The sequence below is a fragment of the Uloborus diversus genome, chromosome 1 (assembly GCF_026930045.1).
Source record: "Uloborus diversus isolate 005 chromosome 1, Udiv.v.3.1, whole genome shotgun sequence".
Taxonomy (NCBI): Eukaryota; Metazoa; Arthropoda; class Arachnida; order Araneae; family Uloboridae; genus Uloborus; species Uloborus diversus.
The window spans coordinates 157,001,682-157,028,900 of NC_072731.1; the positions used below are offsets into that span (position 1 = coordinate 157,001,682).

At 32.2% G+C, this 27,219-nt stretch overlaps 1 protein-coding gene across 1 annotated transcript in view; it reads right to left on the reverse strand.

The window, feature by feature from the left end:
* The window catches only part of LOC129233113 (serine/threonine-protein phosphatase 2A regulatory subunit B'' subunit beta-like), a 122,614-nt gene extending 97,718 nt beyond the window's left edge, over window positions 1-24,896 (reverse strand). Inside the window, exons 1-2 of the mRNA XM_054867176.1 lie at window positions 24,636-24,896; window positions 13,489-13,504 (exon numbers count right to left, since the gene is read on the reverse strand). Of these exons, the coding sequence (XP_054723151.1) occupies window positions 13,489-13,504; window positions 24,636-24,841 (222 nt within the window). The 5' untranslated portion in view covers window positions 24,842-24,896. The remainder of the gene's footprint in view (window positions 1-13,488; window positions 13,505-24,635) is intronic.
* Between the last annotated feature and the right edge of the window lie 2,323 nt (window positions 24,897-27,219).

The window sequence follows — 27,219 nt, forward strand, 5'->3', positions numbered from 1 at the left end:
TACGCGTATATGTCTCTATACGAATTTTTAAAACTAATAAGTTATCTTTGCTACCAGTACGTCCGTACTGTTTTGTTCTTATATACATAACAACAAATTCTGACTGAATATTTATGTCTGATAATAAGCCCTCTTCGAACGATATGCTAAGGAAAAGAAAAGGAATGAAACTGTCAGCTTAAGAATCACCAAAAGCTTTATCTGAATGTGAGGCCATGCTTCTAAAAGTTGCAATTTTGCATACATTGCTTCAGGTATTGTATGTATACGAAAATCAAAATAAAAAACATCTGCTAATGAATTCACGTGAGTTGTATTTAGTTTAGAAAATTCTTAAGTCATGAGTAATGTTCATTTACAGTTAAAAGTTAAAACATTAACGAACAAAAAACATGCAATACGAAAGAAACTACCGAAGAAGAGGAAAATGAAATAAAAATGATTTGGAGAATTCATCTTCATGATGACCGTATCTAAACGTATAAAACGAAATAATAGCTCACAGATATCCCATCCGAAAGAAATTGCAAAAACAAAAAAGTGATAAAAAGATCACATATTCATCCTACTTGCTAGTCGGGTTCTTTTCATTAAAAAATTCAATTTTAAAATGTTTGCGGTTCTTCGGAATTTTAGAGGAATATACTATTTAAAGCTAACCTTATTTGATGCATACGACTTTCAAACTTCGGTCCTAAACTCGGAGAATGTTTTGCAACAATTTTACTATAAAATCAACTTTTTGATCTCTTTGCTTTATGGCAAACATTTAAAAAATATCTCTGTGACGACACATTGCAAGAAAAGTGTAAAACAGACAGAAAAAAAAATTTGAATTTTGACCTCTTGAATTCAAATTATGTTTTTCGCAATCACGTGTGTGTGTGTGTGTATGTAGGCGTGTGTGTTTATGTGAGGGGGGGAGGTAATGTGTGTTTGTGTGTAGGGGGTATGTGTATATGTGTGTAGGCATGTGTGTTTATGTCTGGGTGCAGGTATGAGTGTGTGGGTAGTTGTTTGTATGAGTGTTTGTGCGTGGGGGTGGAATGTGCATGTGCATGTGTGTGTAGGCATATGTGTTTGTATCTGTGTGCAGGCATGAGTGTGTGGGTAGTTGTGTGTAGGTGTATGTGTAGGTGTCTGTATGTATGCGTGTGTGTGTATGTGTTTGAGTGTGTGTATGTGTTTGTGTTTGTGTGTGTGTGTGTACGTGCGTGTATGTATGCGTGTAAGTAGGATATTGAAGCAACCTGGAGACGGTTTTCTCTACAGGAGCAGCATCGTGAGGCGGCCGGTCAGTGGTAATGCTGCAGAGGTTGCTGGAGAGGGAAAATAAAATGATAGGACATCAAAACAGGCAAATGAAAGCAATAAGCAACCGTGATTGCTCAAAAAAGAAAAAGAAAAGACCATGATTGTATGAAGCAAAGAGTCAACGGGGGAGTTTTGTTTGCCAGCGCCGCAGAGAATCAACGAAAACGATTCTGCAACAAGATTGATACATGATTGCAACTCACTGAATAAGTACGTTTCTAATTACGCAACCAAATTATAAATCGATCAGCGACTCGCCTATGATAAAGGAACGCAAAGTAATGTTTATTGGCATACCCGGTGGAACTGAAAAATGCTTAATAAATTTGCCACTGGCCAAGATCAACAAGCACACTAAGGTTGTACGTGCAAGGTTTTCTTTTCTTTTTTTTACTAAATTGCAGCAATTTTACTTACTTACTGACCACTCTAGATTTAAACTACTTTGAATGTTTTCCTTCAGAAAGACTCCGTACGTTTAAAAAAAAAAGGTCCATTTGCAAAGAGTCTTCAAGAGGTCGGTCTCATAATGTAGGACGGATGTTCGATGAGTCACTGTTTGAATATAGAAGTCGTTTATAGAACTCTAAAAGGACTAAAAGATTAAGACAACATTATGAGAGGTGTCATCGTCGTATTTGCCAGTGACTTTAATCAAACTATTTCAGTCAGTGGTTCTTTACATGAACGCTTCCAGATATACTTCAAGCCTGTTTAAAGTCATCTCCTTTTAGGAACTCTGTACGATCTCTGTATCTCAAGAACACTTTTTAAAAGCCCACATTTATTCTACTAAAATTAAAGGCGGTATACAATAACTTTGTTGCGAAAGTTTAATTTGCTCTACATGTACAATGAAAATGGAACCCCCAAGTAAAATCAATATGGGCTACTATGATTTAAAGTATTATTCCAACGGGACCAGCAGCAGGTCAGTCAACTCATATTCCTCGAATTCCCATGGTCCTTGCACGTTTCCATTTCCAATATAAGTAATTGCAATTTCCAATGAAAATTTCTTATGCCATCATCATCATCAAAACTGAAGGTCAAACGTACAGTTATGCACAGTACGACGTTGCATTTAGGAAGCTTATATTGTTACCGGGGAAGAAAAGGTAGGTCTCTTTTTATTAGGAAATGAAGTGAATCAATTTATTTTAAAACCTCATAAAAACGGAACAAAAAATGTTATATAGTGGAAAATATCAATAATATTTATTTAAGACAGATAATTTTTCAACCCGAACAATTTCGGGACGGGCCTCGAGTAAACAAATAAAAGATCGTCTTCAGATGTTCTCAGGCTTTGTTTCATCATTAACTTTTGTTTGGCTTCGGAATGCAGAAGGAACTTTTACATGGAAAGATAATCAGAGATGGAAATCAATAGAAATTTTATCGATCACAAAAATTTTGCTCGCTTTAAGCGGGGATTTATCATTATAAATGAGATACACTCCGATAAACTTAACATTATACTAGCCAAACCATTCTGATTTACACGCTTAATCAAGGTTCCCGTTGAATTAGGGCTTTTTATAAGCGAGTTACACTGTATTTTTATAATTATAACTACAATCAACTGATATAAAATAAAGAGTTCAAAGCAATCTCTTTATAAGGTGGCACGTAAAAAATACTTTTTGTATAATTCTGGAATCTTGGAGGCCCCTAATGAAGCTTAGGAAGTTTTGGCATATGGCCAGGCATTTCTAGAGCTAAATATTCTGTAACTGATCTGAAATTCAGGTCACAAGTGCAGGATAATCTAAACGCAACAAGACGGTCACGGTTTGTAAAATGAGTCTTCTAAGGAAGGACATTGAGCTTTTAATCCTATAATTAAGAGTGACAGACAACTAAACTTATCTTATCAGAAAAGTTGAGGGAAGAAAAGAACACTGTTCTTCGGATATAAAAATCTCAACTTGTCGTTACGAAAATTACGAATTGAAGGAAATAAAATTTTCTGTTAAAACTTAATGAGATTTTACGTTTATAGACATTGAGTTTATCTTCTGTTGATGTTTTCTGTAGAAAGTGATAAGATTATAAGATTTCTTAATTAATGTAATGACTAGTTTTGCTTGATGAACGTTTGAGAACGCTTTTTTCTTTTTCTTAGCTTAATTATTTTTTTTTTCATTCAATCAAAGAACTTGGATGCCTCTAAAAAGATTTTATACATTTCAAAAAAAAAAAAAAAAGAACGAAAGAAAGAAAAAAGGAAAACAGACAGAAATAAAAAGAAAAGCATTTTTTTTATTTTTTATTTTTTTTTAGACTAGAACAAATGGTCTATATTTGTCGATCTGGGGAAAATATAACAAAATACATTTCCTTTACTACATAAGATACTGTTTATGTAAGACATTTTTGCAAAGGATTTTCTGGTTTCAAAGGTTTTCGACAATTTAAAATGACAAAAAGTTAAATTTTATGTTGACAAAAGTAGTTCATTTTCTTCTGCTGTCGACTCGTGAAGAATAATTAAAAAAATAAATAAATAAAGAATTTTTTGTCAAATAGGTGCAAAGTGAATTTCTTTGTTCCAATCAATCAGTTCTTAATATTAACCTTTAAGTTCCCTGTCTGTAATATTTTACAGTATTGAATAATCCATGTCTAGGGCCTTACAAATCCAAGGCTCCAGGTTGCTCGGACGACTAAAAACACTTTGGCGACTAGTTATTTCAGAACAAGAGTTTCAGAAGCCATGTTACTCTAAATTTTCTTACAAACTTCTGCATTTTCTAATCCCCCTGAAATGTTTGAAAAATTCCTATAAAAAAAACGGGTGTGCAAAATTATTTCCCAGATAAGATTTTAGTTTTTGTCGATCTCTGCTATATCTATCATTTAGCAGTGTGAGTGTGGCTTTTTTTTCTTTAAATTTCAATTGTTTTTAATTTAGAAAACGCAATATAATGGCATTTACATCAAGTTTTATTAATAACTAGTGGCACCCGCACGGCTTTGCTCGTAATAGAAAAATTAAAAAGCCTTTTGGTTCGCCTGTAGATTTACAAATAATGTATGGTGAATTTTCTCGCCAATTGGCTTGTACCCATGTTATGGTTCCACATTATGATAATTTCGTATCTCGCCAATTGGCTTGTGCCCATGTTACGGTTCCACGTTATGATAATTTCGTAATTTACTCGTCCATCTTGTGATAGTTTTGTTTTTAAAATTGGAATAAAAAAAGAACCACATCGAATTTTCGAAAAACCGCTTCGAGGTGCACACCCAATGCTACAAACTAACTTTGTGCCAAATTTCATGAAAACCGCCCGAACGGTCTAGACGCTATGCGCGTAACAGAGATCTAGACATCCAGACATCCTACAGACATCCAGAGATCCTCCGGACAGAGAGACTTTCAGCTTTATTATTAGTAAAGATTACGTACATATGTTAGAACTACTTAAACATGACTGACAAATACAAACAGCATGGTGCATAAAGTGCACCTTGTCTGTACGAATTAACAACTGACTGAGCGATTGACTTTACTAAAGTCATTTGTATTGAAATCCAGTAATATATCAAACCAAGAGAGGCAAGATTACACCAGAGAGCTGGACTACACGTGCCGAATAAAAGTTATTAATGACATTCTGAAAAATTGAAACTCATTTATTTCCTGAATCGATCGTTAAATAAATCTATGAAAGAAATATATTAATCTCAACTTACTAGTTGATATTATACTGAGGGAAACTGAATAATGTTAGCTTTTGAATTGTTTGTCTGCTTCCTTGAGGTAAAGGTTTTGTTTTGGGATGCTGCCAAAAGGGAAGACACTTTTAGGACAGGTTCTAAAGAAAGTTCAGTGCCGGAGAAACTGCCGAAACGGGGATCCATATGTAGACAGATGTTTCTGCGAAAAGTCTTAGAACTTTCAGAATTTATTAGATGTTTTCTCTATCAGCTGAAAGTTTTTCCATTTTTATAAATAAGAGATTGTCAGCAAACTCATATTTAAGCTGGATAAATTTATTCTGAAGCTTCTGAGACTTGCTATTTTCGATGATCTGCATCTAATTTATCACAAATTTCTGAACTATTTTTAGGTGTAATTATTTTGTAGTTCTCTTCACAACCTCAAAACAGTAGTTTTAAACCTAAGACTAAAGTAGACGAAATGTTGCATTAGAGATTTCTTTCATTTAGGCTTGAAGCTTCACCAATAAAGTCCAAGAAGCAAATGTTACCAATCAGACTACTTTATAAATTTTTTTGCAAGAAAACTGATAAATGTGAATTTTACAAAGCGTTTCGCTTTGAAAAATTAAAAACACGAATAAAATTTTTGATTTTAAAGTTAAATGTCAATAGTAAAACAGTTTAATCACAAAACAAGTCTTTTACTTGTTTATTCGTTTCACAAAATTTGATAAAAAATGAAAAGTATTTTGCGAAGGTTACTTCTCCTTTATAGGGGAAGGTTGCCGTCAATAAACCGGATCCATGACTAAACCGCGAAGATATTTCCCGTACCAGAGTTTGTGCAGACGCGTAATCAGTTTTAATACCTTTCTTTGTCTGAAAACAGTTTACTGCAGAGTCGTCAAGTAGCTAAAATTTTTTAATCATACTGTAATTCGGTCAGAAAAGATTTCTACCATTATCTTACTAATTATTGAGATTTTTATTTAATTATAACATGCTTTGAATATCACTGATCATCTAAACATAAACATTGACTTAAATGAGTGCCTTTTCAAGTACTATTCCCCATACTTCATGTTTCATCATGATTCGTCACAACAGTAACACCTATAAGAATATTCAAAATGACGCAGTTGTTATCATTGGACCACTACGTGTTTCCATGAATGGACCACCTGATAAAGTGTTTCATTTATGGAAACTCTCAAATAGTGCTGTAATTTCAGCGCAATTGCCATTAAAATTGCTCAATTGTTTTAAAATAAATATGACAATGAAAAAGATAATCTCAGTAATTCATAAAAACTCATATGGGCAAAAAATAGTAAAATATGCATGCCTCAAATGCCAATTCGATTAATTCCACTTTAAAAAAAATCCTCATTACCACTTTAATAGTGCTTTATCATTGCTTAGCATGTGATATTTATATTAAAATTTTGGCTCAGTACATTTCCGATCATGTGATGACAGAAAATGTAACACGAGGGCCTATTCACTCCTATGGATAACACCATCTTCTTCTAAACTTTCTCTACTTTTTGTTTTATGGAGTTAATCGATTTGACAAGTGATGCATCCATATGGCCAGTAGACAAGTGAGAGCATGTAATTTCAATCTTCGTTAATATCTAAGATTAAATAAAGATCCAAATGAATTTTACTTTGCTCTTTCCCAATAGAGATTTGTTTATAGAATGTGGAAATATTTATAAAGTCTACCTTTATAACTTATGGAGTTATCGAGTCACAAACTGGTTGCAATGAACTCTAAAAATTTAGGCTTAGCGTAAGCATCAACTTCTAATTTCAATAACAAAGCAACAAACAGTTTTTAAACTTCCATACTTTGCATTTCCTCATAGATATGCATGGTTTACCAAAATAAAAATTTTGAAATCTGTGACATGTCAGACAGATGATTTGCGCATTTCTCATGGAATGACAGCAACGAAGCACTGACCAAGTTACTTATTTGACAACAAAGTGTAAGAGCTATAGCAAAAAAGAAGAGATGAAATTAGAATACATATTACGTAATTTACTGAACAGGACTTTTCTTCATTATTATTTTAATTAAAAATTTTCTTTTCACCATAAGGAATGAAATATATCTTTAATTAATACATTTTTCGCAAAATTTCTTTTACTAAAGTGCGATACTCGAAAATTTTTAGTGGTCGTGGAAGTTCTTCGCGTCATTTATGCTTTCGCTTTAAAATGCACTAAATTGCATATTTGTTCCACTCTCTTCCTCCCATTTGTACGCTACATTTTTTTTATAGATTTTTTTTTTTTATTGTGAAAAATAATGCTTTTCAGCAAAAGACGTAGTTCTGACTTTATGAAATTTCCTATATTAATGGAAAGAAAAGATATAAATGTTGCTACGTTAATATAATATTTAGCGCAGGGTATAAAATATTATTTGTATTTGAGAGTTTGATTACAATTTTGAACAATGTGTCAAAGTGAAGAGGTTCACTTTGTCCTCATTAGCTTATGAATAGTGAAATATCTATATGATTAGCAAAATAATTTTACTTTTTGTTACAAATTACACAACATCCGGTTAGTCGAAAAGTATTTTTTCTAATATCCAGAGTAGGTATTTATTTTGCCCTAAAAACGATTTCATTCCCTACAATAAAATCGAGAAGTGAGATAAGTTGTCAAACACAAAAATCTATTTGGTGCTAAGCAATCATTAATAAATTAAATTCAGTGGTTGGAAGTTGCGCGCTACAAGTAACGACGCTACTGTAGTAGCTACATTTTTAGAAGTTTGTAGTGTAGCGCACTACTTTTGAAAAAAAGTAGAGTAGCGAGTAGTTCGATACAAAAAAAAATGTAGTTTGTCGCGATTTCGAAAAACTAATTTTAAATAAAGTTTCAAAAAAAAAAAAAAAAAAAAAAAAACGAGGTTTCAAACAAATCTGACTGGTGGAAGTCTTTAGCGAGTAAAAGTTACACCAATCAGATTCGCATAAGGCTTTGGAAAATGCGAGCTGACCTCAGGCATATGATACCGTACGTTCTTTGTTTGACGCCATTAATTTGTTTAGCATCGAGATGTTCAAATTTCCCCATTATTCGCCTTGAATAGAGCATGCATACAAAGAAAAGAATAAGCGATAATTGCCAATTTAGTGCAACGTTTGTGCTTTCTGGCAGCAGAAAATGTCCCGTGGATGAACATTTTAAAATGTTTTAGGCCTTGACCGGTTAACATTAAATATTAGTCTTATAGAAATTTATGATAACGGAATTTTTTCCGTTTCATGCAAACTTTGCCCGTCTAGCAAAAAGCTTTGGTATCATTGTCATCAGTATCTTACGTGAGGGATGCGTTCCTCGCACGGGTGAGAAAGCTGAAAAATACTGTTAGGATACACATAATCAATGAGAGAGAATGGCGTAAAATGAAACAGTACGTTACGTATAGCATGTAGCAATAATAAAACGCAACACAACCACAACAATAGTACTGTACAATAGATGCAGTAATTATATTCGACGCATTTTTAGTTGTTCAAGCATTTCAAAAATCTTTAAATTTCTCTAGTTGTCAGAAACTTTCTATTCTTCCTTTCATTTCATTCATCAAACTTTAGCTAAACAGCCCACTTATGTGAAATTATGTTTCATCAACGTCATATTTTGAATGAAAAATATACGGAGTGGTGATTTATTCGTCAACAAAGCGATGTTTCGACTAATAGTACGGTGTGAGAATTTCCGCTTTCAGTGATGCTAAAGAAAAAATCCATTCACCCAGTACCCAATTAAAAAAGGCAATACTTAAGCCCATCGATTCAGTTCCGAAAATTTTCACGTTGCGGGTGAGGATTTCGCGCTAGCTCCAAAATTCGTTCTTCGAGAAGAACTCGCTATACAGCCGTTTCGCGTTTTTCAAATTGCGTTGCTGTGCGAATCCACAGCAGTTTAAAATTACACATAGAAGTAGAGTAAACATTCTTAGTTCTTTTTCATATTTCGGATATTTATTAATATTTGATTTTTAATGCTAGGACCATTTGGGATATTTTTTCTATTTCTTATTTTTTTTCTTTTTTACTGATTGAGTTGACTGACATGTTAACATAATAAAAGTCAATTATTAAATATTGTAAGTTTTTCAGGTTATTCGGTAAAATTGAATAACGTTTTTATTCATTTTATCAGTGGCGTAAGAAAGGAGATGGTGTCCTTGTCCAGATCCGTAACTTGAAGCTGAAAATCAATTACTTAGCTTCTACAAAATATAAGTTCCTATAAAATCAACTCCTATAATGGAAATTAAAATGTTTCTCTTTTGTTTAAAATATGTTTTCTTCTCTGCAATCTATTTTATGTGTATGTATACTATGTAAAATTTAAATCAAATTACACCTGCATTTATTTACATTTTCAAGTAGCCGAGTTGTACTTCTTGAATTAAAAATTCACTGTCAGGAAACAATTAAAAAGTTGAAGGTTGAATTCTTTCACATTTCAAATCCAACGCTTTTCATTAATTTATTTTTTTTAAAGTAGCGAAGTAGCGACTACTTTTCAAAAGTAGTTTGTAGTTGCTACATTTTGAAAAAAGTAGTAGTAGTTGTAGTTAACTACATTCATAATAAAGTAGTTGTAGTTGTAGTTCGCTACAAAAAAATGTAGTTTTTCCAACCACTGATTAAATTAATTAATGAATTAATCAATTTAATCATTACTACTACTACGCAATCATTTCATTTTCTCCCTCGTTATATGGCACGTACGTTTTTGCACCGTAGCGAAAAGGCAGGTCTTACGTAGAATTGTGAAATGGATTAAGATATATTTTTTGACATATAGTCATCATAAAAAAATATTCATTTTTTGTAACTAAACATGCAAAACACACACACACACACATAATAATTAAATAAATAAAATAAAATAAATAAATAAATAATAACTTCATAATATTTTTTAAACTGTCGATTAAACGAGATTATTAAGTTTGTTTCCGGCAAAATAGAAATCGACTTAAAAATATTGCAATTATAATAGTGCGGTGATATAATTTGAGTGGCATATTTTACATGCGTTTAGTTAGTATTTTATAAACCATCAACCTGCCTGTATTTTTTTAAGAGAAGTTATTTTTACAAGATAAGAACCGTTACTTTTTCACAACATTAGTAAACTCCTACGTGTCACTTTTTAATGTAAATTTTCATATTTATATTTTGTCTACTGCAACTATAAAATTTAAAGCATGAAAGTGATTAAAAAAATTTCTTTTTAAGGTCATTTTTTGGGCACAGCAAATGGAAATCAAGTATCAATAAATCGCAAATTTCAAAAATATTGCACGCATTTGCTTAGAGGTTCATTTTAATCTTATTTATTATGAAGATAATTTGATGCTTTCTTATTATAATTACAGATTTCGTTCGATTATTTTTTTTTTCCCACCGCATAGATTTAAACTATGCATATAATTACCACTACCATCAACATCTTCCCTTTACCTGCGAATAGGACACACACGCGCACACCCATATCTAGCGAAGCGCAATAGCACACTTTTTATGGTGCAACATTATCACTATTTAATGACGAAGATTTTCGTCCCCAATGTGTTTAAGATACTAACTTATACAAATTCAAAAGAAAACAAGGTTTAAAGCTTCTGAAGTAAACATATCCTTTCTTTTATTTGTTTGATTTCCAAGTTGCAATAAGCTGAAATGAAAAACAATAATATTCAGTTTCAACAAATAGTGTTATTAAAGTATCAATATTTGCCAATCTGTCATTAGTTTTGAATATTTCATCGAAATCAAACGCCAATTCGATAAATTTCACTCTGATACTAGCTAGCAAACAACTTAAATAAATAAAATTCAGTTAAATCAAAATTAAAATAACGCACTGGTTTACTTAAAAAATGAAAATTAAAAAAAAAAAAAGCCTGTCAAACCGAGGTGAGCAAAAATAATGTTATTGTTCATGTTAATATGAACACTCAAAAATTACCCCATTTTTGAGTGTTCGAATGTTCGAAAGATTAAAGTATGATGCTTCTTTGAGATAAAGGAGCAATTAGTCAGGAATATCATTTCAAATATTCAAACGCGGAAAGCACCAATTTTTAAAAACGAACATAATTTTCACCGGTTTTTTTTCTTTGTCCAACTTCAAGAAATGTTTCCGGTTCAAACAAAGGAAAAAAGTTTTTAGTTTCTTTTTCTTGCAAGAACTTTTCATTGCGATCATTATCTTTTTTTTCAATACATACTAAATTAGAAGAAAAAAACTGATTTTTTTTCAGATTGCTTTTGAACGTTTTAAAGATGTAAATAAACAAACTATCCGATACAAAAACCACGCCTCTTTATCGCATTGCACAACAAAGGTTACCGTATCAAAAGCGATTTCGCCAAACTTGTCGCCAAGTGGCAACTTATCCTGTGGAGTAGGAGGTTGAATTGGAACGTTAAATAAGAAATAAAATTAATTGCAACACATTGCGGAATTCTTGTTTTATTTATTTAATTATTTATTTTCCGTCGAACTCATGATGCTTATTTTATTTTTCATTCAGTAGTGACGGAAGCAAGTAAGCTTTAATGAGCACATGTTAATAGTTTCATTATGGAAATATATTTATTTTTATTTATTTTCTTAATTTTTCCCTTTTTTCCCATCAAGTGGATACAATGGAGTTGTTTCCTTCAGTCAAAAGTAATACTTTTAGTCGGTGAAATTAATAGAATAAGCGAAAAAAAAAAAAAAAAAAACATGGACCCAGAAAATACTTTTATTTTCCCAACAGTTATTTTTTAATTAATTTTTTTAAATGTCCGATTTTTCGAACAAGGCGTGGTCTTGATGACGTCACAAATGATGCTCTTTGGCGCATCTTTCCACCGCATTTCCATGTTATGATAATCAAGAAGTGAATTAAAATTGCGCTCTACGCTTGCTATCAACCATATCGTTGCCAATACAAGTGAGTAAAAATGCGAATTAAATATTTTTCTCTGTGAATGGCAACACGAAATGGCATTTCATCATTTGTGATGTCATTGGCAGAAGCTTAAACAATGAAAGCGCGCCGATTTAAGTAATTTTTTTAAAAATATTAAACTTAAACAAATTATTTGAAAAATGGTCAGATCCTATGTTTTTAAGCATGCTCTTTCAGAAAAAAATACTTTTAAAATTTTGGAAACGACCCCCAAAAAATTACATAAATCTAAGTTGTATTTTTATAAGTCCTCATATATACAGGGTGTTACGTTTTAACCTGCAAGACCTTTATTTTCGCAACCGTTAGTCCTAGAAGAATACTTCGAATTGCAAAAATGTTCAAAATCAGATGCAGAGTTAAGACACTGAAAGTTTGAAGCAAAAATAAAAATTAGTCAAAAATTACAAAATTTAACTTTTTATACGGGCTTTGGGTCCTCTAACTAATATTTAGGGAAATTATCTACATTGAAAACCATTACTGAACTTAGCATTTGTCTGCCCAAAATTCAAGGGGATATTCCAATTCAAAGTTTTAAGGGACCATCAGAGGATGAGATTGAAACTTATTGCTCTTTCAGAAGAAGGACAGGTCGTCAAAGTGAGAAAAACAAGGTATTTATGTTTTTCAATTCAAAAAGAAATGCAAAAGTTATGCCGTGATACGCAAAAGCACGCTACAAAATCTCGAACATTTGAAAAACTACACTCAATGCACACATGTAATTTAAAATATTTGTTAACCGCTATATTTTCCCCTCGAAAGTGTTATTGACGGTGAATGAAAAGTGGTGTAAGTCACAAAACGCTGCGTTTCATAACTCGGTGAATATTTTTCGTACTAATTTCAAATTTTTTGTGTTGGAGTTATTTTTCGATGGAGATTACTTCCCTGAATAAAAGTTAGGGGACCTAGGGCCCGTATAAAAAGTTAAATTTTGTATTTTTAGACTCATTTTTTACTTTTGCTTAAAACGTTCAATATCTTAACTCTGCATCTCATTTTGAACATTTTTGCAATTGGAAGTATATATCTAGGTCTAACGGTTGCGAAACTAAAGGTCTTGCAGGTTAAAACGGAACACCCTGTATACATATATATATAATAGCCAAAACCACAAATAGAGTAACGTTCTGATGTCACCAACAACGAAACTTGTGCCATAGCATGCGTGACGGCATTATTTCCTTGTTAAAACACCAAAACTTCACTAAGTTATTTATGACTTGATAATATTTTTTGCCAATGTTTGAGACGCAGGGAAATGCTTTATTGTAACAAGGCTGAACTGGATCCGGTAACTTAACTGTTTTACTAGTAAGTCTGTCATTGTAGGAGAATGAAGAAACGAAAAAGTGATTAACAATGAACGCTATCTACTGGAGTTTAGGGTTAATCCACTAGAGTGACGGTTAAAATTTCAACGATCAAAATATCACCAAACAGGCAATTGCTTCGTTCAAATGTAGAAGCAGTTTTGCCTGTCATACCTTGACGGGCGATTTTCTAGTTATAGGAATAAAGTTGAAAACTCCAAGTAAAAATTATTTTCTCTCTTCCCTTTATTAGCATTAAATTAATTATTTTTTTAACGAAGATTTAAAAAATAAAATGCTTTCAAGAAGCATAACATTTGTCAAAATGTATGTTGATTATTCTTGCTTTGCATACTTTTAAGCGAACCTAGGATGGACGGACCGTTTTTCAACAAGATACCTTTAAATTTACCATCAAAATAAACTCCTATTTTAAATACGAGATAAAACTCAAAAAGAAAGAAAAAACAATGCACCGAACATATACAGAAATGTTTTCTATCACCTTCTTTGATAATGTGTGTGTTCATTAATGAATTTCGTTTCTTTAATTCTAAAATAGACTATTGTTATATATCGCAAGACACAGTTAAAACGAGAAAGTGAAACAATTTATAAAATATGCGTTCTTGAAAAAAAATATAAAATGAAACCCTTTCATTTATTTATTTTATGTGCTTTAAAATTAATTCTCCTTTTTTTTTTCATGATAGTATTACTCTTGGCCTTTTTTTTTTGTTGCTTCATTGCTTAAAAAAAATACAAATATGTTCATAATATTTCAGCAAAATAGATTCAAGTTGAAGGTAAAACTGAATTCCAGTCTTTAAGCACAAAATATTTTCTTCAAAGGAAGTGCAGTGAAACTTGAGAATTTAATGCCTTTTTCCTTAAGCATATTTTAAATTTCTCTTACATAAAGAAGGAAAATAAATAAATATATATATAAATGAACAGATTTTTTAAGAAATAGGAAATAAAACGTTCATCAAACAAGCCTACATGCTCTCATACCGACATAGAATTTCAAACATTGGTTAGAAATTTACTGAATTTTCCAAATTCCACTTTAAAATGACCTAAAAAAATCTTTTTATGTTTTTTTGTTATAATTTTTTTTCTCTTACATTTCATTTGAATTAAATCCACTTATAAGATCCTGCTGTATAATGGTTTAAATATCAATTTTTTGAACAATTTCTTTCTTTCTTTTCTTTTTTTTTTAAATTGTTTTAACGTTTTTCGCAATTTTTTTAAAGATAAATTGCACTTTTATAGGTTTTTTTTTAAAGTTAAAAATATGACGTAAAAAATCATCATTTTAATTGCTATTCTTAGCAAAAGTAGGCTAAGAATGAAAAATATTCAAAATTTTTAATACTTTTTGACGAATATTTTTTCTTCCTTAGACTACAGAGAATGTTTCTTAATTTCTATTTTATCACTTTTATTTTACAATGTTTCTATCTTCTTATCTTCTGCTTCTGTTTTGTAATTTGTTTAAGATTAAATGCATTTTGTTACTGTTGCTTCGATTGAGAATATGTGGTCAGAAGAAAAAATCCATGTCAAGCGTTTGAAACTTTTTCTTATCTACTGAGGTTTCCATTTTCCAATGAAAAAAAATCAGATTATTATTATTATTCTATTGATTAATTGATTGATGGATTGATTTTTTGAGTCCAATCAATCTAAGTTGCAGAAGATAACTAATTTCTTCTTTTGTACCATGCAATCGATTCCAGTGGAAAGGTGAATAAGCTAAAGTGGCGGAGCTAATTATTGGAAGGGTTATATGAATTGAAAATATAAAAAATACTATGATAAATTTAAAAATCAATTTATGCCATTGATTCATTTTTCACGATCAATATAATGCCAATGGGGAAATTCCTCTAATGAGAGACATATTGATACCACTGACACTCACTGACGTGCGCAAGCTATCTGCAGATCACATATACTCACTGATGTCAACATCTAGTTACTGTCTGACCACGGATTGTATGGAAAGACGAACATCAGTTTTACAGCCGGAAATGGATGAATCTATTATTTTTTAACGATGCCAGCTTTTGCAGAAGCAGAGTCTCATTCAAATGAGCGGAATAACAGCATAAAATTTTTACTTTTCCTCCTCATTCAGATAGATTCGTCTTATCTGAACGTTTGAAAATTCCATACAATCCGTGATTGGACAGTATGTTTCAACGATTTTGTTGCATTTATTAACTGAATAAAAAATGTAAATGCCATTGGTACGGCGGATAACCCAGAATGGCGGATAAATCGGAGGGCGGATAAAAGGAACTCGACTGATAGGCTTCTAAATAAACACTAGACTTTGTGCTTCATCTTCGAAATTCATATATTTGTTAATTTATGCCAAAACAGTTAAGTCATATTAAGTCAGTTATTAACTATTGATTAAAAAAAAAAAAAAAATCCAGAAAATACCTTTTTTATTTTCTTTTTTCAAAGCTTAAATTTTGTTTTTGAAGGAATGACTGATTCGAAAGTGGGAGCCAGCTTGGTGTTTTTCGCATGTTGGGACTAATTTATGACGAAGAAATACAGCTCTACCGGAACTTACTAATTTGACGTAATTTCCGTTCAATAAAAATACACTACCGAGCTAAGCAGAATCCAATTGAGCAACAATGCGACTCTATGTGGGGAGCAGCGATTACGGTTGAGAAAAAAAAAAAAAAAAAACGATAATGTGCCCTTGAAACAAAAATAAAAAGTCCCTTATGCTTTCTGTGTTGCCACGTTCATTAGAGAAACTCTGGTCGGGTGACAGCGTCTAATTTAAGAAAGGAAACCAACTGCAGGCGCCGAGTATTGTCGAAACGTTTTCTAGGTGGTCACGTGACCTCATGTAAGAGGCGTCCAGATAGGAGCAGTGACCTAAGCACCCACGCGTCACTTTTTTTTCCCTTTTAACGCCCTTTAAACACTCCGCCAGAATGTAAGTCAATGGAACAGTTTTAAGGGTGGGCGAAACGCATTGTTGTTCTTGAAAGAAGGAAAAACTAAGCGCTACGCCGGCACATACCCTCCATCCTCCCCTAGCACACCATCCGAGTTTCGCTTTTTACGAGAAGGTTTATTAGTAACAGTTACAGGTCGTATTTCATGCCTTCGTGGTTCCACATTTGCACTGCCTGCGTTTTCTCAAGTGTTAATGTTTTATTTGACATAGGCGCAGTTATTTCAAACATGCGCTTGTAGTTTTTTTGCTCCAATTTCACAACCCCTTGCTCTTTTAAAAATGACAATGGTGTTAATCTTTGTTGAAATATAATAGTGGCTGAGGAATTCTTTTCCATTAAGGTGTCGTTTTTCAAATTATTTTGTCATTATTGCTCCTTTTGAAGCTATATTTCTCAATTGCAGACTCGACCTTTTTAAAAAATTTTTTAACCGACTTCAAAAAGAAGGCGGTTATCAGTTCATACCGTATGTATGGTTTTTTTTTTTTTGTTTGTCCACTCATAGCGTCTCACCTAGTGAACCGATTTTGATGATTCTTTTTTTAATGGATAGAGGATGGCTCAACTTAGGTCCCATTACTTTGTTTGACCATATTTGTTCTTTAGAAAAAAAGTTATGGGCAAAAAAACAGTAAATTTCCCTATTAAATGATTAAAATGATATTGTAGCAAAGTTCGCACTTGTCATTCGTGGATAACAGTGGCTCAGTGGTAGAATTCTCGTCTCCCACACGAGCAACCTGGGTTCAAATCCCGACTAGGACAAAGTGAATTTTACTAAAATTTCGTTTCTACTGTTTTCCGTATTTTCTCGAATGTTCTATTAATTTCTGTATCTTTTCATGTCTGGAAAGTTCCAGCACTTTTTCAAGTTGTATATAAGGAGATGTAACGTTCATTCGTGGTTCTGAATTAAGATCTCGAGTTGAGACTAACGAGTATTCGCTTCATTTGGCTTCCACATTGTCTTCGCTATCTTCATCTACGCGACAATATGAAACTCATTGTTATAAAAGTTTGGTGCCATATAACTGTAACATTAATAGTAATTGTAATGATAATTTTGAATAAAGGCTTTTCTAAAGCAATACAGTGATATAGAGCCGCACTTCTTACTAGGTAACTTCTTACTTTTACTGAAATATCTACATTTACACTAAAAAGAATGAAATAAAAAAATTTTGAAAAAAAATAGAACCGACTTCAAAATTGCTCTAAAAAGTGAAACATAATTTTATTCTTTAAACACCTTCGATAATACTTTTAAACATAATTTTTGAAGTTGGCGCAAAAACAAAAAGTAAAATCCATTGTAACCATGCTTCGTTCATATTTTTATCAAAAAATCATCCAAAGTTAGGAACGAAACATTTATATCGTTACTCAAATATGCTGTCATCAATGCGTAATGCATGTGGTAGTGAAGAAACTGGACCTGGTTAAATTTATACTTGTAGTTGAGTTATGGCTGTGAATGATTTTATCGATCGTTTTTGCGCCAACTTCAAAAATTATGTTTAAAAGTATTATCGAAGGTGTTTAAAGAATAAAATTATTTTTCACTTTTTAGAGCAATTTTGAAGTCGGTTCTATTTTTTTTCAAAATTCTTTTGTTCTTTGAGATTATGAGGAAGAATATCAGAAGCATCTTGTGTTTGTTTTCTAACTTTTATAATGACTTCTCCGTTAAGCTTGTAGTTGCTTGATGAAAATTTATGATTACACTTTTGAATCGAATACATTAAATATTTTTGCTATAAGAAAATAATGCTAGTGCATCTAGATTGACCACCATTTCGGTTTTTCTGAAACCACGTGGTAATTGTACCTTGGAACAGCCAAATATATTACACTTTAGGACACGTTCTAAGGTACAACATGTGCATGGTTCTTAATGATCGAGATATGTTTAGGAACATGGAACAATGTTCTAATCTTATGTAGTCCTCTAAACACATTTAATGTTAGATAACAATTCATAATTCATTATTAAATATTCATAATTTAATTATTTAATTCGCTACCATGAAAAAAATTTTTTTTTTTTGTTTTCTGGTGTAAAATTGATTTAAGTATATGGCTGTTTCCAAAATCATGAAGACTTCCCCATAGTACAACAAGATCTGTCCCTAACTTGGAGCTTTTACTTTAAATAGCAGGCAACATTTTATTTTCAAACTGTGAATTTTTAAAACTATATTGCATAGAAGTATGTTGGGATATTTTGATGTGACTTTTAAGTTTTAAATTTGATTTAAGTACTTGACGTTAAAAATTAAAATATGAAAAGTGCCCCAAGTTACAACACTCTCCCCTACTGTGCGACACTTGAAAGTTCAAACCGTTTAGGTACAAAAAGTTCAAATCGTTGTTTGACTTTATTCAAACTTAAATACCCGAAACATTTTCACCCCCTAAAATATGCCTCTTTAGGGGTAAGGCGCAGGGAGCCATAAAATAAAAACGCACCCTTGGGACCCTCCCATCCGTAGTCGAAGTTTGTGGCTGACTCATAAGAGATTCTACGCTATTTTTCTTTCAAAAGAATAAATTAATAGCTAATGTATTTGGACGCTGAAGTCGTCCAAAAGGCATTTTGCATAGCAATAACATGTTACTCAAGATCTTTTTGAACGTAAATCTGCGCTATCAAGTGAGAAGCACATCATTAAAAAAAAATCATTGTTGCAACACCAGGTTCAAAACATACATAATATGGAAGAAGATCTGAAGCGCATGGATTTGAGACTTTGTATTGTGTTTCGAGACAAAGGTATTTTGATATACGAGAACGACGCAAGGGTTTTTGTTTGGTGTACGTGCGAATAAATTAAATTATATTGCAGCATTCGTTTCAAAAAAGTCAAATTGACGTAAAATGTGTTCGATGAAAGTCTTGCAATTTTTTTAAAGATCGACTGCGCATGCAATTAATTAAGTCGAACCTCGTTAATTCGAACTCGCTGAAAACGAATTATTGCTAAGACGAACTACATTTGCGAACCATCTTTGTTATTTATAAGTAATGCTATTTATTGTTTTTCGGATAAGACGAATTAATTGTAAAGGACCTTTAAGTTCGTTTTAACGAGGTATTTTAATTTCAAAATAACTGCTTTTTATTTATTTATTTCATTTTCAATTTTTCTATCTTTTTTTGGTTAAAGTATTTGCACATGCGATAGCCGAAATAACACGTTTAAAACAACTTTTGTATCAAAAATGCAATATAGATACAAACTAATACAAGCTGATGAGTTAAGCAATGTGCAAAAGAACTGCAAACTCCTTCCTCCCCCGTCCCCCCTACGCTTTTCGGCAAAATAAAACGATAATTTGAGAAGAGCTTCGACTTAAAAGATGCACATTCCAGACAAAAATACATTTTTGTATTGAAAAACACCAAATTATTTTGGATTTGGAACCTAATTAAAACTTCGAAATAAAGGAGTATTCGAGTTATCGCGAGGTGACTGTAATACATATTTTCCTTCTATGCCATCTTCCGTCCAAGCTTTAGAAAGTTAGTTTTTAATGGAATTAATTACAATTGTGGTCTTTACTGCTTTCGTACATCTCACTCCTCCAAAATTAATTTCACTCCTCTCAGAATGTCAAGCAGCATTTTCACGCTTTGAAAATACTCTAGCAATATCTCTCTAGGCAATGTTATTAGGAAGTCATGGCAAAACGATCAGAACCAGACAACATATTTTTGTTTTCCAAAGAGAAGAAAAAGCGGAAAGTTTCTAGCAAATATCTCTAATTGGGAAGAAAATATATGTTTTGAAATTATTTAAAAACAAAGCAAGAGCAATGTATGACCTCTGATTTATTTCGGAAAGAACTAATTTCTGTAATTGATCTTTCAATGTATTTTGTCTTTAAACGTATAATGTATTCAATTGCTATAAGTTGTTTGATCATAGTATGTATATCAATAAAAAATAAAAAGGGCGTTATTATTAAGTATACTGCTGAAAACCTTTTGAAAAATAGAGCAGACAGTGTTAAAATGAACACAGAATATTTAATTTTTTCAAAGTAATGCGTAAAAACACTTTTTGCTTTTTTTATGATCAGAATTATCACGTGATAAAAACAGATTTCGCTCGGACGACAGGGGTTGTTACAGATAGCACCGACTGTTTAAGTCGTCTTCCTCCCCCCTCCCTACGCACACAAATTTAAAAGTTTACTTTGTTATCCCCCCTTTTTATTGCAGTAAATTCTGGTAAATGCTTTTAGGATGAATGGTTTATTTAGTAAAAGTTTACTTCGTTTTGTTGGTGTTATTATTATTATTATTATTATTATTATTATTATTATTATTATTATTATTATTATTATTATTATCTATCATCACTTTCATCTTGTTATCATCATCATTATTATTGCAATAATAATACTAATAATAATTGTAATAACAATAATATAATAATAATAATAATTATTATTATTATTATTATTATTATTGTTATTATTTACTATTTTTCCCTCCGCCGGTTTGAAAGAAAGAACACAATATGGCAAAACTAATTAAAGTTGCAGACACTTGTCGTTTCATGCCGCTAATGAAGCATTATGACACAAATAGCTAAGTATCTCAGCTAAGTTTTATTATTGTAAAAACACCCTCTCCCATCTTTTACTTTCATGGTGAGTTAGTGCCCTAAAATGTTTTTTTTTCCTTCTCAATTCACATTCTCTGTTTCAGACAATGGTTATGAATGATTCACGATAAATAGCAACCATGTTAAAGCACTATTTTTTTAAGACGTGAAAATTCGCCTTGATATTTTTTGGAGGAGTGAAATTCATGTTGAAGGTGGAGAAATACGAAAACCGTAAAGACCATAATGGCGATCAATTCCATAAAAAAAATGAATAAATAAAAAGAAATAAATAAATAAATTAAAAAAAGAAAAATTCTAAGGATGCGATGAAAGGTGTTAAGAAAAGAAAATATGAGAACTTTTTATATTTTTTCACCTATAATAGAATTTTTGACATTTTGCATTTATAACAAAACATTTTTATGTAAAACAAATACAATTGCTTTTCTTTCCCCATTTTCCATTGTAGTAAAAATTTCATTTGAAACTCAAAGTGCCAAACGATGTTTTATAAAATATTTGAGGTATGTTTTAAAATTTGCAATGCATGTTATACCCTAGCAGAGACGTTAAAAATTCCTCTGTTAGTAATATCAACATCAGCTGACTACAAAGTATCAGACGAAATACTTTTACAAAAAATACTTGTTTCCGATGTGAAAGCTTCAGGAAATTTTTTCTTTTCTTTTCTTTTTTTTAAATCCTTGTTGCTTTCCAGATCATGCTTTTAGAACTAACAGTTATCGCTGATAAGATACCCATTTTGAACGCTGACATTCCTAAGCGTCTGGGGAGGCACATGGAGGGAAAAGAAACATATTGGCACAGTTTTTTCAAACTATAACTCTTGTCTGATACCAAAACGTTTCAGGATTAAAAACATGGGAAAGGAATTTCTAATGAGAACTTATTTATACGATTTTTACAAGGTAAAATAAATAATAATAAATATTTTAGTTGCTTGAAAATCATTCAAACTGGTATTGGCTAGAATAATCATTACTGATTCGAAATCCCTCTTAGGGTTTTTTGCCTGAAAATCCGTGAAAAGGGATAGTTACGCCTATTATTAACAATGATATCATTTTTTGAAAAAAAAAAAAGGCCAAAGACGTCTGAATTTAAATTTTGAGGCCTAAAATTGCTCTTTTCCACACATAGACGTGAAGTTTTACATCATTTTTTTTAAATTTAAGTCTGATTGTTGAAAATGTGTCACTTGACACAACTCTTGTTTTCGAGGTGGACCGTGCAACGCCGGACAACGACGCCAGTAAATATTTAAACTGAAAGGATATATTCACAAAACAAAGAATGAAATGAGTTTTTATTTGTATGTGAATTAAATAGTAATGTCAAGCTTATAAACTATCACGAATTTCTAACACTTACTTATGTGGTTTAAAACTATTTGGAATGTTTTAAATCATCTGTAGAATTTATTCACTTCTCTTCTCAAAAACCAAAAATGATCAAAACATATTAATGCAATTTAAGGCAAATAGAACATTGTACTTTTGATCTTAAAGTATGTAGATTGCGAATACTTAGTTCAAATTGTTCTTTGGGTATGAAATAAGCAGTTCTTATTTATTTATTTTTATTTTTATTATTATTATAATTATTTTTTAAAACTCATTGAGTCATTGTTTCAGTGCTACACACTGTTTTTAGTTGAATTATGTAAAGTACTTTTTTCCGTAAAAATGGTACGAAAAAATATTTTTACAATGAAAATCATTCAGAAGTGTTACGTGTGTGACATATTACAAAAAGTCTCGTTAAAAAATTTCTATCGAATGTTTGAAGATGAAAGTCTGGTTACAGGTATTATGTATCAAGATAATTTATGATACGAGATATTTTTCTTCTAGTCCCCCAATTTGACCTTGGAGGAAAACTTTTGTTCCTTTTGCGTTACGTGTGTGATCAATGAAAAGTGACCTGCATATTTTGGAGGTAAAAACTTATCAAAAATCTTTATTAACAAAACATGAGACATAATTATAATAAAGCATCTGTGTTCATGATATTTGATAGTTTTTCACAAAAAAATGAATGATTAAGTAAAAAAAAATGGCTCTTACATTTATTTCAATAACGATTCGTTTTTTTTTTTACTTCGTATAAATGTTATCAAATAAGGCAAAAATCTGATATAAAAATATTTTAAACTCAAAATTGATGCTAGAATTGAAAAGTGTCGATATTTTTTAGTGAAAAAATAAGGTTTGTTTCTATATTACGTGAAAAAAATTTTGGTGGGTCAGGACCACTTTTCGTGGAATTGCCCTATTGTAATTTAGCTTTATTGTGCAAGCTCGCATATTTGGTTTCCGGTAAAAATAAATCTCCCCCCCCCCCCAAAAAGAAAAACACTTAAAATTCCAACATTGCCCTATTGTTGGTATGACACTCAAAACGCGTTTTTTCAACTTTTCAAAAACTCATTTTCTCAGTTACTTCCCCTTAACCTTCCTACGGCAGCATAACAGTGATCCATTCCATACAAAAAAAAAAACTAATTTTCTAAGAATGAAATGGATGCTGGCTAGGAAGGAAGAGAAATGCGCTATTTAGATTTTTAACTTTTAGAATGTTTAACATCGTGTGAAAAAAATAATAAAGCATTCAAATGTCCTTTCATGATGCCACACTTTTTTCAGCAAATTTTATCCTCTTCCCTCTGTTCCCTCCCCTTCTTTTTTCACAAAGTGTCACGCTTCTCACTTACCCCTGCCCCTCTTTGTCACATGTCATGCTACTTTTATAAGCATAGTGTTATAAGAAATGAGTGAAGTCATATTTTTTGTGAACCCCTCCCTCCCACTTATCGCAAACTCTCATAACTTTACGATCCCCCCCTCAATGCGTGACTCATTTGTAAACGACATCTAAATATATTATTTCAAAAATTCCAATTTTTTTTCCTTTTTTCAAAATTGCAAAGTAAATAATTAAAAATAAAAAATAAAAAACACATCAGCTAGTTTAAGCTAAATTGCTTGAAGTACGTACGTACGAATTGAATTAAGTATCACAAATCGTACAACTTATAATATTCAAAGACGGAAAAGGTTCAAATATGAAACAAATTTAAATTTCTGCTCATAAAAAATTACACTGAACTTTTTATAGCTTTGTGTAATTTACTTGATGTTTTGTGCCTGCTTTTAATTCTTTTTAAATTAACAGCAGACACAAAAGTATTTGAAAAAAATTATAACTAAAGTAAAGAATAACTACCTATAAAAGCAGAAATTGCAGTTTACTGCAGACACGTTTGTCGGAGTTACAAGGAACCACTCTTTCAATGCAAAATAAGTGAGCTTTAGATGAAAAGACATCCGACAAAATCACATAAGGCACATTTGGTTTTTGTCGGATGTCTTTTCACCCATAAGTTATTTTGCCTTGAAATAGGGGTGTGGTTAATTGTAACCCTGAAATACGTGTCTGCAGCAATCTGCAATGTGTGCTATTATACGTTGTTCTTTCGTATTTTACTTTTCAAGCAAAATGCACTAAGATTTAACTTGAGTTTATAATTAGTTAACAAACAGTAACATACAAACACTAAGAATGTATACAAATAATACAAAAATAATTTATAATACAGAATCCGAAACTTACGTGAGTTTTATTCTGAACATCGCTGCTACCAGGTCTCCAAGTGCTTATCAGATTCGGTTTTGATTTGTTTCCAGACGAAGTTCTTTCAAGAGCTCTATCGGGACAACACTCAAAAAGCAGCACTCGTTCTGCCACGGATCCTTTAGTCAAAAACGGACGAATAGGCATATGAGAATGACGATCGGTAGGTGATAAAGAACGTTCTTTTATATGTTGTTTCTGAGCTGTTGTTAGTTTTGGATGTGGTATAGACGGACTTGGAACATCCAAAAGACCTTCCATTGAAAGTGTCCTCTTATGGCTCCCTCTCTGCAGAGCCTCTCTCAAAGGCTCAGGAATAGAGTTGTCCACATCTGACATAAGGTGGGAATCAGTCCAATTCTGTTGTGGAAGATTTTCCCATTTTATTTTGGCATCACTGACTAGGTGTCCATTTTTCACAGGTTTAGGCCTTATGTCATCTTGTTTATTATTTTGGACGTTCTGAAATCGCGTTTTGGCATAATCCACTGCTGAATGCACATAATCTTGACCAGATTTTCCAAATAATTGCTGATTGTAGTTAGTTATCAGACTAGAACCTTGTTTAGCAATTGGATCTTCCTTACATGTTTCATCAATATAACATGGTAAGTAATTATCACTATTACTAAATGGTTTAATTTCTAGTGGAGCAGTAGCAGAGTCAAAATTCATTTGAGCAGTTCCAGCATAAGGCACTGACTTATTATGAAACACAGTTGTCTGAATGGGCTGCAGAGGGGTAGCAGATTCAGAGCTTGTAGACAGCAACAGCTCCTGCAATGCATCAAGGCTGAGTGGACCACTTCGCATGGGTCCGGCAAGAGGTGATTCAGTAACATTAGTTTTTTTTGTAGCTTGACGACGATCAAGAGAATTTGCTGGAGAATTCCTTAAAACATCTTTTTCTTTAGAAGCAAATTTTGTAATTTGGGCTTTTACTCCGCTTTGCTGATACTCAGCTGAAGGTTTTGATGAAGGAAGAACAGCTGTCTTAAACGAAGGTGAAGATGATCTTTCGTATAAATTGTCTTCGAACTGTGCAACAAAAGCATTTGCCTGTCTGTTCAAATGTTCTCTGCTATCGAATATAGGATTAATGCTTTCCGTGTGAACTTCTGAAGGAAATGGCACTAAGTCACTTGTTCCAGGTGAAATCGGCTTAGATACCTTGATAGACTTTGGGTTTGCTGATTTTTTGGCAAAACCATTTGACTTAGAAGATTGCGATGCATCACTGGAGGCAGATGTTTCATCATCTGAAGAAGTCACGTCTTTTATCTTTTTATCATATTTACGAATGGGTGATACAACTTTTGTTGGAGATGGTGAAGATTTTGCACTATTGGGAGCATTTTCGCCCTTTTTCCTAGCTGCCAAACGAACTTTATCTTGAGCAACAAACGAATTGACTAGGGCTTCTAACTGATCCTCTAGATCTGCAGCCAGAAGTGTTACAGGGTCTAATATTTCTAAATCCATGTTGGACGATTTTACAGGATTTGTAGTAGGTACCGCACAAGTTGAAGGAGGTGTTTTATTTTGGACATTCGAAGAACTGACTTGAAAGTTACTCGGAGAATTTATCACAGGAGAAGATGACCTCAGTAAGGCGGAAGAATCACAAATTGGATTTTTACTGCTTAGTGGCAGAGCTGCACCAAGTAACTCAGCGATAGTGGGAGCGTTGCCCTTTGGGGTCACTGGAGAATTGGGTGTTGAAGATGTTTGAGGGGACGAACTAGTTCCTTTTGGGGTGGCAGGAGAAGAAGGTGTTGACGTAGATACTGGAGGAATAGAAAATGATGGCAGTTTCAACAGTGGAGAACACAACCCATAATGGACGGCCTTACATTCCGAAGCAGACAGTTTCGTGGGATCTGGACAGCAAGGATCGTGTTCGACTGCATGAACGGTGCGACTACGAGTCAAATCCACTATGGCACTATGGTAAAAAGTAACAGATGTCACTACGTAATGACAGCTCACATGATTAGTGAGCATGCTAATTAAAAACTGAAGATTGGCTTTTATACGTTAGCTATTGATACACCAAAATTACAGACACGAAATGTAGTTCGTTTAGATGAAATTTTTCTCTCATTATAGCTATCACAACTGTGTTTCAAAGTCTGAGCAATATGATGAAATTTTGCCGGGCACAATAATTTACCTTGTCTTAAATAACGAACAAATTCAGAACGTGATTTTAAAATTAATTTAGCTATAAAATATTTAAGTTAGCCACATTTAACCATTCATTCACTGTAAATATAGGACTTAATTATCTTTCAATGCTTTTAAAATTTGATATTTTGAAGGATGTATCAGCTTACCTTATATTTTGATAGAAACTTTAGGTGTTCAAGCTCTTGTAAAAAAATTTCAGAAAATCAACACAAACCACAAAAGTAGGATTCACACTTTTTTCAAAATAAAAGTAAACCTGTTGATTCACTCACAGTTTCACGACACATTTTAAATAGGAGAACGAACAATCAGCAAGTACACTTTAATAATAAACGAAAACCTAAGAACGGATCAAATTTCCAAACAATTCACAACATTTTTGTCAATGATGCTCCAATTTTTCTCAGTAAATACAGAGACAAGTCTGCTCGTCAATTACGTAAGCAGAA